General features: G+C 38.9%; 1 protein-coding gene across 8 annotated transcripts in view; it reads left to right on the forward strand.

Annotated features, from left to right (window-relative positions):
* The window catches only part of LOC133568406 (zinc finger protein 521), a 293,495-nt gene that overhangs the window by 44,707 nt on the left and 231,638 nt on the right, over positions 1-17,150 (forward strand). For all 8 annotated transcript variants that reach the window (XM_061920306.1, XM_061920307.1, XM_061920308.1 and 5 more), the window contains one exon: positions 3,836-4,039. Coding sequence is in view for 5 of the 8 variants with exons in the window: in XM_061920303.1 (XP_061776287.1) it covers positions 3,836-4,039 (204 nt within the window). In the remaining 3 variants the exon portion in view is untranslated. The remainder of the gene's footprint in view (positions 1-3,835; positions 4,040-17,150) is intronic.

Here is a 17,150-nt window from a genome sequence, read left to right on the forward strand (position 1 = left end):
TAAGGCAGTCCATTATAAATACACCTATTTGACCCAGTGCCAACAAGTCTTCAACCAAACTCCGCGTACGTGCACAAAGGCATTAAAAATGGTATGGTACGTTACCAAAAAGTTGATATTTTTCTAAATAAAGAGGACCACAAAAAATTGCATTATTGGCTTTATTTGAACAAAAAAATCTTACAGTACTTTAAAGATATGTTTCCTATTGCAATCAAAGAAAAATTTTGGCCTTTAGTAAAATAGTGAACATACTAGACTACTTGTCTTTTAGTAGTAAGTAAACAAACAAAGGCTCCTAAATTGTCTGCTGATATATGCAGTTATATATTGATTTATTTATCATTCTATTATTTTGTCAAAAGGATTAATCCTTTTGTTCATTTACTGTTAATATCTTGTTATTTTCGGTTTCAACATGTTCTATCTACACTTCTGTTAAAATGTAATAATCAATTTTTCTGCGGTTGTTCAGATACTTGAGATTAGTTTTGAATGATACCACAAATTTTGGTATCGATCCGATACCAAGTAGTTACAGGATCATACATTGGTCATATTTAAAGTCCTCGTGTCCAGGGATGTCTTTCCTGGGTTTATAAACATAATATGAATGTTAAAAAAAAGGAAAAAGATTTTGTGACGATAAAAATATTGACGTAATCATAGTAGTATCGACTGTATACGCTATTGACCTTGGTATCATTACGGTGAATGTCAGGTGTGGATCCACCAATGGCATTTGTTTACATTCAGGAGCGGTAGCTTTTTTTAGCGGTGACGCCGGCGACTATTGTATCCTCCTACAGTGTGTAGTAAAGCATATTTAGCCATTCCTCGTCCTGCAGGGATGATACTTGTAAGAAACTCACTTTATATTGTGCCATGGAGGCGAGGATTAGTGATTTAGAAGTAGCTAAAACACTGCTGACTGCAGATAGATGTTAGCCGCTAGCTAGCAAGCCACGTCTTAAAGCACGTCTTCCTGAGGGCGTTTCAGTGTTATAGTTTCACCTTTATTGTTAGTTTTTAGGCCAAAATGCATCCATTCTTCCTTTTCTGTCTACACACTGTGTCTGCTTGTAATTACTCAGTGATTGTGCCCTGCCGAACATGCTCATCTGCTCGTAAAACCAGCAATGTCACGACGTGGCGACTCGTCGTCATGGCCATTTAAAAAACTAAATAAAAAGGAACCTGTACTTTTCAAAAAGAGTATAGTACCGTTTTTGAAGGGAACAGCGTGGCGAAGTTGGTAGAGTGGCTGCGCCAGCAATCTGAGGATTACTGGTTCAATCATCACCTTCTACCATCCGAGTCACGTCCTTTGTGTCTTTGGGCAAGACACTTCACCCTTGCTCCTGAGGGGTTCCTGGTTAGCGCCTTGCATGGCAGCTCCTGCCGTCAGTGTGTGAATGTGTGTGTGAATGGGTGAATGTAGAAATACTGTCAAAGTGCTTTGGGCTCCATAAAAAGGGGTAGAAAAGCGCTATACAAGTACAACCCATTTATTATTTACTATTTGATTCATTAGAACCGCGATACTAAACTACTATACTATACTATACTATACTATACTATAATACTATACTATACTATACTAGCCATACAACCCTAGTATATTGTAAAAAAGAAACACTGCAATTTGTATGGTAACATTTTTACTGCAAAACCAGGAGATGTTTTTAATAGTGCACGTTTAAAAATCTATAAAACTATGAATTGCATTGGCAATTGTGTAACAATATGATACGGGGAATCCTTATACATGTTACTGTTACAAACAAGTTTGACATCCTTGTACTAATTACTAAGTACCTGTTAATCCGTGCAGTTACAGTGGGGCAAAAAAGTATTTAGTCAGCCACCGATTGTGCAAGTTCTCCCACTTAAAATGATGACAGAGATCTGTAATGTTCATCATAGGTACACTTCAACTGTGAGAGACAGAATGTGAAAAAAAATCCAGGAATTCACATTGTAGGAATTGTAAATGATTTATTTGTAAATTACGGTGGAAAATAAGTATTCGGTCAACCATTCCAAGCTCTCACTGATGGAAGGAGGTTTTGGCTCAAAATCTCACGATACATGGCCTCATTCATTCTTTCCTTAGCACGGATCAATCGTTCTGTCCCCTTAGCAGAAAAACAGCCCCAAAGCATGATGTTTCCACCCCCATGCTTCACAGTAGGTTTGGTGTTCTTGGGATGCAACTCAGTATTCTTCTTCCTCCAAACACGACGAGTTGAGTTTATACCAAAATGGATACATGGATGATACAGCAGAGGATTGGGAGAATGTCATGTGGTCAGATGAAACCAAAATAGAACTTTTTGGAATAAACTCACCTCGTCATGCTTCACTTACTGTGAAGCATGGGCGTGGAAACATCATGCTTTGGGGCTGTTTTTCTGCCAAAGGGACAGAACGATTGATCCGTGTTAAGGAAAGAATGAATGGGGCCATGTATGGTGAGATTTTGAGCCAAAACCTCCTTCCATCAGTGAGAGCTTTGAATGGTTGACCAAATACTTATTTTCCACCATAATTTACAAATAAATTCTTTAAAATTCCTACAATGTGAATTCCTGCATTTTTTTTCACATTCTGTCTCTCACAGTTGAAGTGTACCTATGATGAAAATTACAGACCTCTGTCATTTTTTTAAATGGGAGAACTTGCACAATCGGTGGCTGACTAAATACTTTTTTGCCCCACTGTAAGTAAATAAACACCTTCTGCTGCCCAGACTACACTGCAGCCTACATTATATGGACAAAAGTAGCGGTGGGGTTGGCTTGGGGCAGGGCCTCATGGTTCAAAATGTTCTTTCAGCTTAGATGGGGTTATTGTGCAGTGCAAACAGAAAAACTCCCAAATTCACTCGTCAGTACAAAAGTACATGCGAAAAAAGGCTTCTTTCTTCATGTTTGTAAGTCCAAGCTTGCATCATTGAAGTACAAAATGGCTGCCGGTACTTTGCCCCCAGAGAGCCTCAGCCAAGGTGGCGATAATTGTAATTGTTCCTTTTTAATCAACCCTATTGTCAAGTGCATTGCGGGTGGTTGTCGGCCACGCCGCCCGTTCATAACCTGCACTTCCATGTTCACCTTTACACGGTTTTGTTGTCGTGTGCGCTTCAAGTTGTGATTAAATGCGTGGAAAAGAATACTCGGCCGTCGTCGTCGTTCCCCTAGATGCTACTTGCAGCACAAAGCCAACAAGAGACAAAAACTGCAGATGGATTGAAGAATATTGATGTGCGCGACCCGCGGCTGCCTGCGAGCGAGGCTGAATAATTTAGGGAAGTGTGTCGTGACGACAGCGGAACACACACCAATCTCGATTGTGTGTCTGTTAGTTGGTGTGTGTGTGTGTCTGTGTGTGCGTGTGTCTGCCAGACATGCACGGCTGTGGCCTCGGAATGTCTGCTTGATATGTTCTGTCTCCTGACTCATGCAGTCCACTACGAACGGCTGCTAGAATTGTTTTTTTTTTTTTCCTGCTACAGCCAAAGCTGCAGTCCAAGATTTATTAACTACACGTATTCCCATCAGTCTCCTTTCATATACTGAAGTTTTTGCTTGGGTGAAGCAGGGCAAACACCACGTAAAACCATTTCTAATAACACAGGTGTGTGTGTATATCTCTCACCTGCACCCGGCCCAACACGTTTGCAATGGCGCCAGTGCTTGGCCCGAATTGAACCTGCATTTTTTTATTACAGTTTTTTATTATTGTTTTTATTAAATCCCGGCTTTGGCAAGCAAGCTTATTGCCACCCAGAGGAGGTCACCCTTTTTCTGACTGTCATTTCCTGTGGCTCCAACAGACCCAGAGTGCGCCCCCGAGAGGGCGTCGGAGGATGCGGCGAGCGGGCGTCTGAGGAAGAAGAGGCTGCTCTCTCCCGAGGAAGGCGAGGAGGGAGAGGAGGAGGACGAGGAGCCGGCGCTGCACAGCTGCGACAGCTGCCAGCAGGTGTTCGAGTCGCTGAGCGATCTCACCGAACACAAGATTAATCAATGCCAGCTGACAGGTAAACAACGCTCAGCCCGCCGAGCCTTCCCTCCACTCTGCCACTCACTTGGTCTCCCACTCCCACGCTTGCTCCGTGCCCGCCGCCGGAGAATATGGTGCGCTATGCGTGTTAGCACGCGGCACCAAGGGAAGAACCACGCCAGACTGCCACTTTGGCTTTGCCTTTTCCCACATTGCTCATGTTTGCTGCACATCAATACGTACAGATGTACAAACCCCGTTTCCATATGAGTTGGGAAATTGTGTTGGATGTTAATCTAAATGGAATACAATGATTTGCAATTCCTTTTCAACCCATATTCAGTTGAATGCACTACAAATACAAAATATTTGATGTTCAAACTCATAAACTTTATTTTTTTTTTGCAAATAATAATTAACTTAGAATTTCATGGCTGCAACACGTGACAAAGTAGTTGGGAAAGGGCATGTTCACTACTGTGTTACATCACCTTTTCTTTTAACAACACTCAATAAATGTTTGGGAACTGAGGAAACTAATTGTTGAAGCTTTGAAAGTGGAATTCTTTCCCATTCTTGTTTTATGTAGAGCTTCAGTCGTTCAACAGTCCGGGGTCTCCGCTGTCGTATTTTACTCTTCAAAATGCGCCACACATTTATGATGGGAGACAGGTCTGGACTGCAGGCGGGCCAGGAAAGTACCCGCACTCTTTTTTTAAGAAGCCACGCTGTTGGAACACGTGCTGAATGTGGCTTGGCATTGTCTTGCTGAAATAAGCAGGGGCGTCCATGAAAAAAATGGCGCTTAGATGGCAGCATATGTTGTTCCAAAACCTGTATGTACCTTTCAGCATTATTGATGCCTTCACAGACATGTAAGTTTTCTATGCCTTGGGCACTAATGCACCCCATACCATCACAGATGCTGGTTTTTGAACTTTGTGTTGATAACAGTCTGGATGGTTCGTTTGCCCTTTGGTCCAGATGACACGATGTCGAATATGTCCCCCAAAATTTTGAAATGTGGACTCGTCAGACCACAGAACTCTTTTCCACCTTGCATCAGTCCATCTTAGATGATCTCGGGCCCAGAGAAGCCCGCAGCGTTTCTGGATGTTGTTGATAAATGGCTTTTGCTTTGCATAGTAGAGCTTTAACTTGCACTTACAGCTGTAGCGACGAACTGTATTTAGTGACAGGGGTTTTCTGAAGTGTTCCTGAGCCCATGTGGTGATATCCTTTAGAGAGTGATGTCGGTTTTTGATACAGTGCCGTCTGGGGGATCGAAAGTCACAGTCATTCAATGTTGGTTTTCGGCCATGCCGCTTACGTGGAGGGATTTTTTCAGATTCTTTAAACCTTTTGATGATATTATGGACCGTAGATGTGGAAATCCCTAAATTTTTGCAATTGGACTTTGAGAAACGTTGGTTCTTCAACTGTTTGACTATTTGCTCACGCAGTTGTGGACAAAGGGGTGTACCTCACCCCATCCTTTCTTGTGAAAGACTGAGCATTTTCTGGGAAGCTGTTTTCATATCCAATCATGGCACCCACCTGTTCCCAATTAGCCTGCACACCTGTGGGATGTTCCAAATAAGTGTTTGATGAGCATTCCTAAACTTTATCAGTATTTATTGCCACCTTTTTCAGCTTCTGTGTCACGTGTTGCTGGCATCAAATTCTAAAGTTAATGATTATTTGCAAAAAAAAATGTTTAGAGTTGAAAATGATTTGCAAATTATTGTATTCTGTTTATATTTACATCTAACACAATTTCCCAACTCATATGGAAATGGGGTTTATACAAATACTTTCACGCTTATAGTTGCTCTACTCTGCTCCTAATCAGCATATATGTGTGTTAGGGATGTAGCAGTATTAGTCATATCCAATTATCTTCATCATCAAAATATTTTTTATGTACTCAGAAAGTACAAACACTGCAATATCTTTTAACAAACTTTTATTTATTAGGCACCTGTAATGAATTTAGTTGGATACTTGTGTTACAATACCAATGTTTGAAATCATAACGTTCATGTATTAAAAAATATATATATATATTTTTAATATTTTTTGAATCCATCGCATTTTCTGAACCATACCCCGCACCGGATTAGAAGGCACATAGCCGATGAGCAGGTCTATTCAGGTCTATTTTCATACAAAAGGCGCACCGGATTATAAGGCGCCTTAAAGGCATCATTTTATTTTAATTTTTTTTCTAAATGTAAAACACTTCATTGTGGTCTACATCACATGTAATGGTGGTTATTTGGTCAAAATGTTGCATAGGTTATGTCTTACAGATCATCTTGAAGTCGCTTTCTGACAGTCGCTTAAGGTTGTGCCGATTTGCGGGCGGTCTTATTTACGTGGCTCACCTTCGACAGCGTCTTCTCCCTGTCATCTTTGTTGTAGCGGTGTAGCGTGCAAGGACGGGAGTGGAAGAAGTGTCAAAATATGGAGCTAACTGTTTTAATGACATTCAGACTTTACTTCAATCAACATCAGCATTTTCTCATCCGTGGCTCACTAGTGCAACAACAACGCTGGAAATGTGTCCCGTGAAAAACCGTCGGACCGGAACTCTCTAATAACTATAAAGTTCCTTGGGTGAATAATTAAACTCACTACACCGGTACGTTTTAACACTTTCATGGCGACTTTACAGACGGATATAAGTAAGAACTTTACACTACCCTATATTAGAAATGGCAAGAGCAAAGGATAAATGTCCCATTAAAAGAAGATAGACAAAAAAAAGAAGCTTATTCACTACAAAGGTGGACATGCACAAATTTTCAGGACTTATGCAGATCCCAAATACAGATCAGCAGATACTAGAAGGTAAGAAATGTTATTTTTGCATATTAATGCAAAACAAACTACCAGCCAATATGTCTTACCTTATACACACACCATAATAATACTCGTATGTTGAAGCACTGTACAATCTATCAAGCGGAGCGACTTCATAGCTTACCAAAGTCATACTAAAACGTTTTGATAAATTTTTGGGCGCCGTGTGTAATTTCTATATTTTCAATGGAACATATCAAATTATGGTGTTGTTTACTTGAGTCATATTGCAGTCCACACATATCTTTTATGTGTGACTGCCATATACTGGTCACACTCAAAATGTCACCATGTACCAGATAAAATAGCTTCGAGGTTGGTAAGCACAACCAAAATCCTTCCGTATATTAGGCGCACCAGGTTGTAAGGCGCACTGTCGAGTTTTGAAAAAAGGAAAATATTTTAAGTGTGCATAATAGTCCAAAAAATACAGTATAATGTGGTCATGGATGTAGCAATATTAGTCATACCCAATCATCCTCATTATCACATTATTTTTTTAATGTGCTCAGAAAGTACAAACACAGGAACATCTTTTAACAAAGTTTTATTTATTGTGTTAAACGATGCCTATGCTTTAAATCATAACATTTTGTGCATTTTATTTATTTTTTAAATATTTTTTAATCTATATAATGATTTCTGGAAAAGTAAAAGTGAATACTTCCAAGATATGTACTGTATTTTTCGGACTATAAGGCGCACTTAAAATCCTTTTTTTCCCTCAAAACTCAACTGTGCGTCTTAAAACTCGGTGCCCCTAATGTACGGTTCAATTCTGGTTTCGCTTACCGACCTCGAAGTATTATTATGGTGTGTGTATAAGGTAAGACATATTATCTGACGTTTTGTTTGACAATATTATGCAAATGCAACTTTTCTTACCTTCTGGTACCTGCTGATCTGTATTTGGGATCTGCATAAGTCTTGAAAAATTGTGCGCTTCGGACTTTGTAGTCCGTGGCGACACCGTAGTCAATAAGCTTCTTCTTTTTCTCTATCTTCTTCTTATGGGACATTCATCCTCCACTGTTGCCATTTCTACTATAAAGTAGTGTAAAGTTCTTACTTAGATCTGTCGGTAAATTCACTATGAAAGCACTGAAACATACCGGTGTAGTGAGTTTACATTATTCACCCAAGGAACTTTAGTTATTAGAGAGTTCTGGTCGGACGGTTTTTCACGGAATGGTTAAACTTGTTGGACTTTGGTTTCTAGTTTTGATGCCCAACTGGAAGAAATAGCCGTCGAATACTCACCGAATAACGAAGAAGAAATAGTCTCTACCGTTTATTTTTAAAGGGGACATTTTGGCCCAGTTAATAAAGAGGACATTTCATAAAAAAATAATTCCACTTTGCGCCCTCATTTTATCCATGCACATTTTTATGATGACCATGCCTATTCAGAAATCAAGATTCATTAAGAACGGGCACCCAAGATCTGAATCGTAACCAGAATCGTACAAATTCAAATGACCTTATCGTTATATCCCTAATGTGTGTTTTCTCCCAGTGCCATTTTGTTTCAGATGTTAAAAACTACAAGCGTACCAAAATGCGTCACAGAAATAAATATGACTATTGCTCTCTTTTCTGATTGGTTAGCACAAGAATAACTACACAACAACATGGACTAACAATAGTCGTTTTGTATACAAGTTACATCATTATAGAGGCAATATTTACTCTAACAAGACATTGTAAGGTATTATTCTTCACAGCAAAAAGATGTGCTGCGTTGCAATGAATGACATATGCTAACTGCTTACATGCTAACTAAACCAACGATGCTTCCACCACCCTAAATATACACACCATTTGGTCTGTTATAGAGTACCAGACTAGGAATTCTAACATTTATTCCTACCAAGAGCTACAACGTCCCCATAAAAAGGCCCAAGAGAGTCATTCAGGCTTTTACCAATGCTAGCTAGTGGTGGGAAGTAGGAACGAAGGGTGCCATTGGCAGTGTGTGTCATTGACCTGTTGATAGATGAATGCTGCTATTAATACCCTGACAAGGTGGCAGAGAGAACTAATGATGAAGTTTTTTTTGTGTCTGTGAGTGTGTGTCTCTTCCCAACTCTTCCTTTGCAAATATGGTGTCTTGATAGATCCAGTTTTTGAAACTCCTACAACTCGATATTAAGTCCAGTATCGGTTGGTTGCTTCAGGGCAATGTCCCCAGCAGACATGTATTTCATACGTAACAAAGCTAGGATTATAGTTACATAATTGGGTTTAAGACTAACAAGTGCTGTCATTTTAGTAGCTAACAAAGTAAATAATATGTATTTATATTGGCCCACAAAGTATTTTACAAGTCAAAACCACTAGATGTCATTTGGGAGCATACGCCATTTTTTCCTTAATTTAGACAAAAAGTACATAGAATATGGTTCCAAAAAATTCATTTTTAAATCCCCAAAAGTGAATCGGCAATTATTGAAGTGGCGAGGGTCAATTATAATACTTATTTTATTGGCTGAATGCTTTTCTAGATGTTCTGAACTCCTGTTTCAACTCATGTGTAGAATGTCGAGAGAAATGTGGCTTAAATTCCCTAATCTGATTTCATGTTGTCATGCTTTCTTCAGCAAACTAGTCAAGATCAATCAAATTTTGCAAAAGCCATGCATGATTTGTGTTTTCTCTGCTATGTTTACCATTATTACAAAACCCAAAACCATTGACGTTGGCACCTTGTGTTAATCTTAAATAAAAACAGAATAAGATGATTTGCGCCTGTAACAGTCTGGATGGTTCTTTTCCTCTTTGGTCCGGAAGACACTACGTCCACATTTTCCAAAAATAATTTAACATGTGGACTTGTCAGACTACAGAACACTTTTCCACTTCGCATCAGTCCATTTTAGAGGAATTTGGGCCCAGCGAAGCTGACAGCGTTTCTGGGTGTAGTTGATAAAATGCTTTCACTTTGCATGATAGAGTTTTAACTTGCATTTACACATGTATGGACAAACTGTAGTTACTGACTGTGGTTTTCTGAAGTGTTCCTGAGCCCACGTGGTGATATCCTTTACACACTGATGTCGCTTTTCGATGCAGTACCGCCTGAGAGATCGAAGGTCACGGGCATTCAATGTTGGTTTCTCCAGTTTCTCTGAACCTTTTGATGATATTACGGAACGTAGATGGTGAAATCCCTAAATTCCTTGCAATAGCTTGTTGAGAAATGTTCGTAAACTGTTTGACAATTTTCTGATGCATTTGTTTAAAAAGTGGTGACCTTCACCCCATCCTTATTTGTGAATGACTGAGTATTTCATGGAAGCTGCTTTTAAACCTAATCATGGCACCCATCTGTTCGCAATTAGTCTCTTCACTAATTGGATATTCCAAATAAGTGTTTGATGAGCAATCATCAACTTTATCAGTCTTTTTTGCCAGCTGTGCCAGCTTTTTTTTTAAACATTTTGCAGTAATCAAATTCCAAATGAGCTAATGATTCAAAAAAATAAAGTTTACCAGTTTGAATATTAAGTATATTGTCTCTGCAGTCTATTCAATTGAATATAGGTTAAAAAGGGTTTGGAAATAATTGTATTCTGTTTTTATATACCATTTACACAACATGCCAACTTCACTGGTTTTGGCTTTTTTAGAAGACTACTGTTCTTTGCTGTGAGATATCTTTTGTTATTTCATAGCAAATTTTAGCCTGGTTTAAGTTAACACTCTGCATCCTCGCATTCGTATCCAGCTCAATTTCACTTTTTCCAGCATGAAAACCACAAATTAAAAGCTAAACGCGCCACTGAATTTCACACGGGTGAGAATATTCGTTTTCATCATTCACACGTGGAGATGCACACACGCATATTTATTCTAGGTGTGACTTTGGGAGCACGTGTGTGTGCCTCGGGTGTGCGAGAAATCAAAGCATGCTTCACATTTATTTCCATCCAGTGTAGTAATATACTGTAGGTGTCAAAGCCGTTTTCACTGAGGGCCACATGACAGTTAAGTTTGGCTCCAACAGTGAATACTAATATTACACAATTTTTTCTATGCATTTTTATTCACAGATTTTTTTAAACTAAAATGTAAAAAAATATAGTTAGTTGCAATAATTTCACCATAAAATGTAGTCTATATTACTGTCATTGGAAAAACAGTAGTGCTGTTTTTATGGTAAAAAAAAAAAAGGCAGCTCAGTTGCCAGAATTTTACTCTAAAACTTAAATTTGTTTTTTTTACTGTAAATAAAAAAAATAAATTTGTACAGCAAAATTTTGACACCTGACCTGCCCAACTGTGGTAGATGATACCACAGTTGTTGATTTTGGCAAGTCAACAACTGTAGATTTTTTACTGTAAATGCCAAAACGGCACCAGAGTTTATTACAGTAAAAAAATTACAGCTTTTTTTAATTCAGAGAACCACAGTAAATTTTACAATGAAGTCTGGGCAGCATGGTGCGGTGGAGGAGGGGTTAGTGCGTCTGCCTCACAATACGAAGGTCCTGAGTAGTCCTGGGTTCAATCCCGGGATCGGGATCTTTCTGTGTGGAGTTTGCATGTCCTCCCCGTGACTGCGTGGGTTCCCTCCGAGTACTCCAGCTTCCTCCCACCTCCAAAAATATCACCTGGGGATAGGTTGATTAGCAACACTAAATTGGCCCTAGTGTGTGAATGTGAGTGTGAATGTTGTCTGTCTATCTGTGTTGGCCCTGTGATGAGGTGGCGACTTGTCCAGGGTGTACACCACCTTCTGCCCGGATTGTAGCTGAAGTAGGCACCAGTGTCCCCATGACTCCAAAGGGAATAAGCGGTAGAAAATGGATGGATTATTATTAGTATTTATTTCTATTTAAAAAATGGTTTGAATGTTTGAATGTTTCAGCGTTTTCATGTCGAGTTTCTTGACAGATATGAGTAAGAACTTTACACTATTTAATATTAGAAATGTCGACAGCGGAGGATGAATGTCCCATAACAAGAAGATAGAGAAAAAAAATAAGCTTATCAACTGCGGTGTTGACACGGACTACAAAGGCGGAGGCGCGCTAATTTTCAGGGCTTATGCCGATCCCAAATACAGATCAGCAGGTATCAAAAGGTAAGGAAAGCATAATATTGCGAAACAAAATGACAGATAATATGTCTTACCTTATACACACACCATAATGATACTTGTATGTTTAATGCGCCGACAATCCATCAAGCAATACGGCTTCCTAGTTTACCAAAGTCGTACTAAAACATTTTGATACATTTTTTAGCACTGTGTGTAGCGTTCTATATTTTCAATGGACCATATTAAATGTTGGTGTTGTTTACTTGAGTCATATTGCAGCCTACATGTATCTCTTATGTTTGGCTGCCATCTACTGTTCACACTTATCATTACACCATGTACCAAAAAAATTGCTTTGAGGTCAGTAAGAAAAAACAGAATTATTTTGTACATTAGGCGCACTGAGTTATAACACTGTCAAGTTTTAAGGAAAAACAAGGATTTTAAATGCGCCTTCTAGTCCAAAAAATACGGTACAGTTTTTTTCATCTGGAGAAAAATGCTGTGAAAACCACATTAAATTACTGAATTTCACCATTGGATCTATTGCTACTTTTACATCGCACAATTTGATGGATAACTAGCTTTGAAATCATAATTATTAGTATTCATTTCTATTTAAAAATGGTTTGAATGTTTGATAATGGTTTTCCATAATTAGACAATGTTTAAGTTAACAAAATTTGCGATTGCATGGAGTACATGCATTTTTTTTTCTGCCAAACTCAAAAGGAAGAATACATTTAGTATTTCCAGGATTTTGAGGGCCAAGTAAAATGAATTGGCGGGCCACATCTGGTCCCCGGGCCTTGGGTTTGATACCTGTGCTGTAGGTGCTGAACATATTGTCTCACTAATGCATTTCACATCCATCTTACTTCTCATTTGTCTGTTTGGGTACATCAAGACACAAAGGGCATTATTTAAGAGGCGTTCAGGGGCATGTTAGTAAATTCTCTTTGTAATTAGGCTTATTTTGTGGTGTAATAGTCAGGAAATAGTCGGCAGCGTTATGAGAGTTCGATATTTGATTCGCAGACCTTTTATGTCGAGCGCTGTTGGTGCTTTGTGGTCACGACTGACTCAGCCATATATTTCTCCTATAATGAAGCCAGGCTTTTATGAATGTCAATCTTCCGGACAAATAACTCTTAATTGCTCAATGCTGGAAAAAAAAAAAGGGGGGGGGGGGATATACACAGTTTAGATAAGAGCCCCTGTGGAAAGCAAACAAAAGAATCTAATTGCCATTAGGGCATTGTGATTGTGCAGAAACACTCTATTAGTATTCAAACACAGTGGGAGAAAAGAAACTTGGAGATGGCATACTAAGTACTTAGTCTGGGTGTTTGTGTGTACACTCTGAAATATGGGAGTAGATTTCCTTTGTGGCATTATGTCGACATCCATGACCAATTAATCTGCCTTACATCCAGCCTCAACTCACAGATGGATGCTTTAATAGAGCGGCATCTTCCAATCAGGCTGCAGCACCTGCTGAAAAGCGACAAATGGTTTCTCTCTGAGTGGAACTGATCGGCATTTCATCGGATGACAACTGTTTGTCGCACATATTTAGGAACAATAAAGCAACCTGTCTTCAAAGCGAGTATTTTCTAAAGACGCCACAATCTAGATGACGGTGTCAAACTCAAGGCTCAGGGGCCAGATGTGGCCCACCACTTCATTTCATTTGGCCCTCAAAAGCCTGGAAATAATATGTATCGTTAAAGTACTGTAACTGTTCTTACTAATTGTATTCTTTCTTTCTATTTTGGGAGAAAAAAAAACATGTACTCCATATAACCGCAAATTATGCTAACTTAAATATTGTCTAATTATGCAAAATATTTTATCAAACATTCAAACCATTTTTTTATAGAAATAAATACTAATAGTAATGATTTCAAATCAAGTTATCCATCAAATTGTGCAATGTAAAAGTAGCAATAGATTTCATAGTAAAATTGTGAAATTTATTGTGGTTTTTACAGCATTTTTCTCTAAATAAAAAAAAAAACAGTACTTTATTTTACTGTAATACATTTTGGTGTCGTTTTGACATTTACAGTAATACACTGAAAATGTTAAAGTTATTTATTTCAATAAACAAACAAAAACAAACTAGCAGCTTAGATGCCAACATTTTACTGTAAAATTGCAGGGTTTTTATTTATTTACAGTAAATGTACATTTTACAGTAAAATGCTGGCAACTGAATAAATACTAAATACAGCTGTACTGTTTTTCCATCTATAGTAATATACACTACATTTTGAAGCGAAATGATTGCAACTTACCATATTTATTTTACATTTTAGTTTAAAAAAAATCTACTAATAAAAATGCGTAGAAAAAAATTGTGTAATATTTGTATTCACTGTTAGAGCCAAACATAACTGCCATGTGGCCCTCAGTGAAAACGACTTTGACACCTACAGAATATTACTATGTTGGATGGAAATAAATGTGAAGCATGCTTTGATTTCTCGCACACCTGAGGCACACACACGTGCTCCCAAAGTCACACCTACAATAAATATACTCCGGCTTCCTCCCACCTCCAAAGACATGCACCTGGGGATAGGTTGATTGGCAACACTAAATTGGCCCTAGTGTGTGAATGTGAGTGTGAATGTTGTCTGTCTATCTGTGCTGGCCCTGTGATGAGGTGGCGACTTGTCCAGGGTGTACACCGTCTTCCGCCCAAATGCAGCTGAGATGGGCTCCAGCAACCCCCACGACCCCAAAAAAGGGACAAGCGGTAGAAAATGGATCAATGGATAGATGGAAAAACAATTCTGCCATCTGAGCTGCCAGATTTTTACCGTAATTTTTTGTTTTCCATTTGCGGCAATATACCTTAAAAACAACAACCAAAAACTGGCAGCTCAAACGAAAGACTTCTTTTCGTTAAAAAAAAACAGTGCTCTTCTTTTCATGTTACAATAATATGCTGTGCAGACCACCGTAAATTTTACCATAAAATCTATTTTATTTTTTACAGTGCACAATTTGATGGGTAACTTGTTTTGTAATCAGAAGTCAAGCAGATCTTTAAGTATTTACTTTTTTATTTTGACAAAAAATGTGTTGCAATATTGAAAACAATTACAGTTTATAATGTATGCAATTTCATGCAGTGCATACATTTGTTTCTGTCAAAATGTTACAAAACAAGTATACATTATTAAAAAAAAAAAAAAAGGGTTGTTTATTGACGCATATTATTTTCAGGTGTTTGTGGGCCATATAAAATCATATGGCAGGCCAGATCCGGCCCCCGGGCCTTGAGTTTAATATATGTGATCTAGACACTTTTAGAAATGGTAAATGGTAAATGGGTTGTACTTGTATAACGCTTTTCTACCCCTTTTTAAGGAGCCCAAAGCGCTTTGACAGTATTTCCACATTTGCCCATTGACACACACATTCACACACTGATGACGGGAGCTGCCATGCGAGGCGCTCACCAGGACCCATCAGGAGCAAGGGTGAAGTGTCTTGCCCAAGGACATAACGGACATGACTAGGATGGTAGAAGGTGGGGACTGAACCAGTAACCCTCAGATTGCTGGCACAGCCACTCTACCAACTTCGCCACGCCGTCCCCCGTCATGTTGTCCCTTGACTTCTCTTCCAAAAACATGTCAAGTACATCAACTGGAAAAAGACAACCTAAACATTAACCGTCACTCAAGTGTAAAAATAACTTTCTAGGGATGTGATGATATTAACATCTGAAGGTATGATATTACCACGGTGTTAAGGCCACGGTGCAATACAATATTATTGTGGTAAATGTCTAAAAAATAAATATGCCATAGTGTGTAAAATAAAGTGGCAGAAATGTTTAGGATAAACACCATCCATCCATCCATTTTCTACCGCTTATTCGCGGGGTCGCCACCTCATCGCAGTAGGATAAACACACTTACTGTAATTAACACATGCCCATACCGCTATCTTTTGTTAGTGGTGACGCTGGTGAGCTATTGCATCCTCCTACGGTGTGCAGTGGTATGACTTTTGTGGCGTCCCACTGTAACTTGCATACAAAGCAGCCTAATTTGTCAATAAATGAGCAATTCTGGTTGTGTTAACGGTCCAAACATGTAGGATCACAGATAACTAGTATAGGGATGACCTGATCAGGATTCATCCATTAATGAGATCGGCTGAAACCAATACTGATACAGATCACGCGTATGTACATTTTCCAACTTATTTTACTTACTTACTTACTTACTTACTTAATAGTTTGACAGTATCAACACAATATTTAAACTATTTATTTAAAAAAATAAAAAATAAACAAAGTCAATACGCAAAACACACAGTAACTAAATAAAAGCAAAAACTACCATCTACTACTCATTTAAGGTTTTTGCCCTAAGGTCCTGCTGTGGCCAGGGAATTATTGCCAGTTTTTTAAACCTGAACAAAAACGACCAAAAAATATATATTTTGAGGAAATGAAAATATAGATTGAATCACTTTATTATCAATTATATACTGATACTACCATTGGTATCAACACCACCAATGTATGGATGGACACGTCCTTCTCTTACAGGTGACTGGCTGTGACAATGCTAACACACCAAAAGTTGTTCTTATAATATTCTCTGTGTAATTCTTGTTAATCCATCCATCCATTTTCTACCTCTTATTCCCTTTGGGGTCGCGGGGGACGCTGGTGCCTATCTTAGCTACAATCAGGCGGAAGGCGGGGTACATCCTGGACAAGTCACCAACCCATCACAGGGCCAACACAAATAGACAGACAACATTCACACTCACATTCACACACTGGGGTCAATTTAGTGTTGCCAATCAACCTATCCCAAGGTGCATGTCTTTGAAAGTGGGAGGAAGCCAGTGTACCTGGAGGGAACCCATGCATTCACGGGGAGAACATGCAAACTCCACACAGAAAGATCCCGAGCCCGGGATTGAACCCTGACTACTCAGGACCTTTGTATTGTGAGGCAGACACACTAACCCCTCTACCACCGTGAAGCCCCAATTCTTGTTACTCTACCTGTTAATTTCCTGTTAATAACTGCTTACTTTCTGCGGTAATGTGGATTTGTTTATATTCAGGCGCGCTATCTTTTGTTAACTGTGATGCTGGTGAGCTATTGTGTCCTCCTACGGTGTGTAGTGAAGCATGTTTAGCTACAGTATTCCTCGTCCTGCAGGGATGATACTTGTAAGAAACGTACTTTATTTGTCG

The sequence above is a fragment of the Nerophis ophidion genome, linkage group LG14 (assembly GCF_033978795.1).
Source record: "Nerophis ophidion isolate RoL-2023_Sa linkage group LG14, RoL_Noph_v1.0, whole genome shotgun sequence".
Classification (NCBI taxonomy): Eukaryota; Metazoa; Chordata; class Actinopteri; order Syngnathiformes; family Syngnathidae; genus Nerophis; species Nerophis ophidion.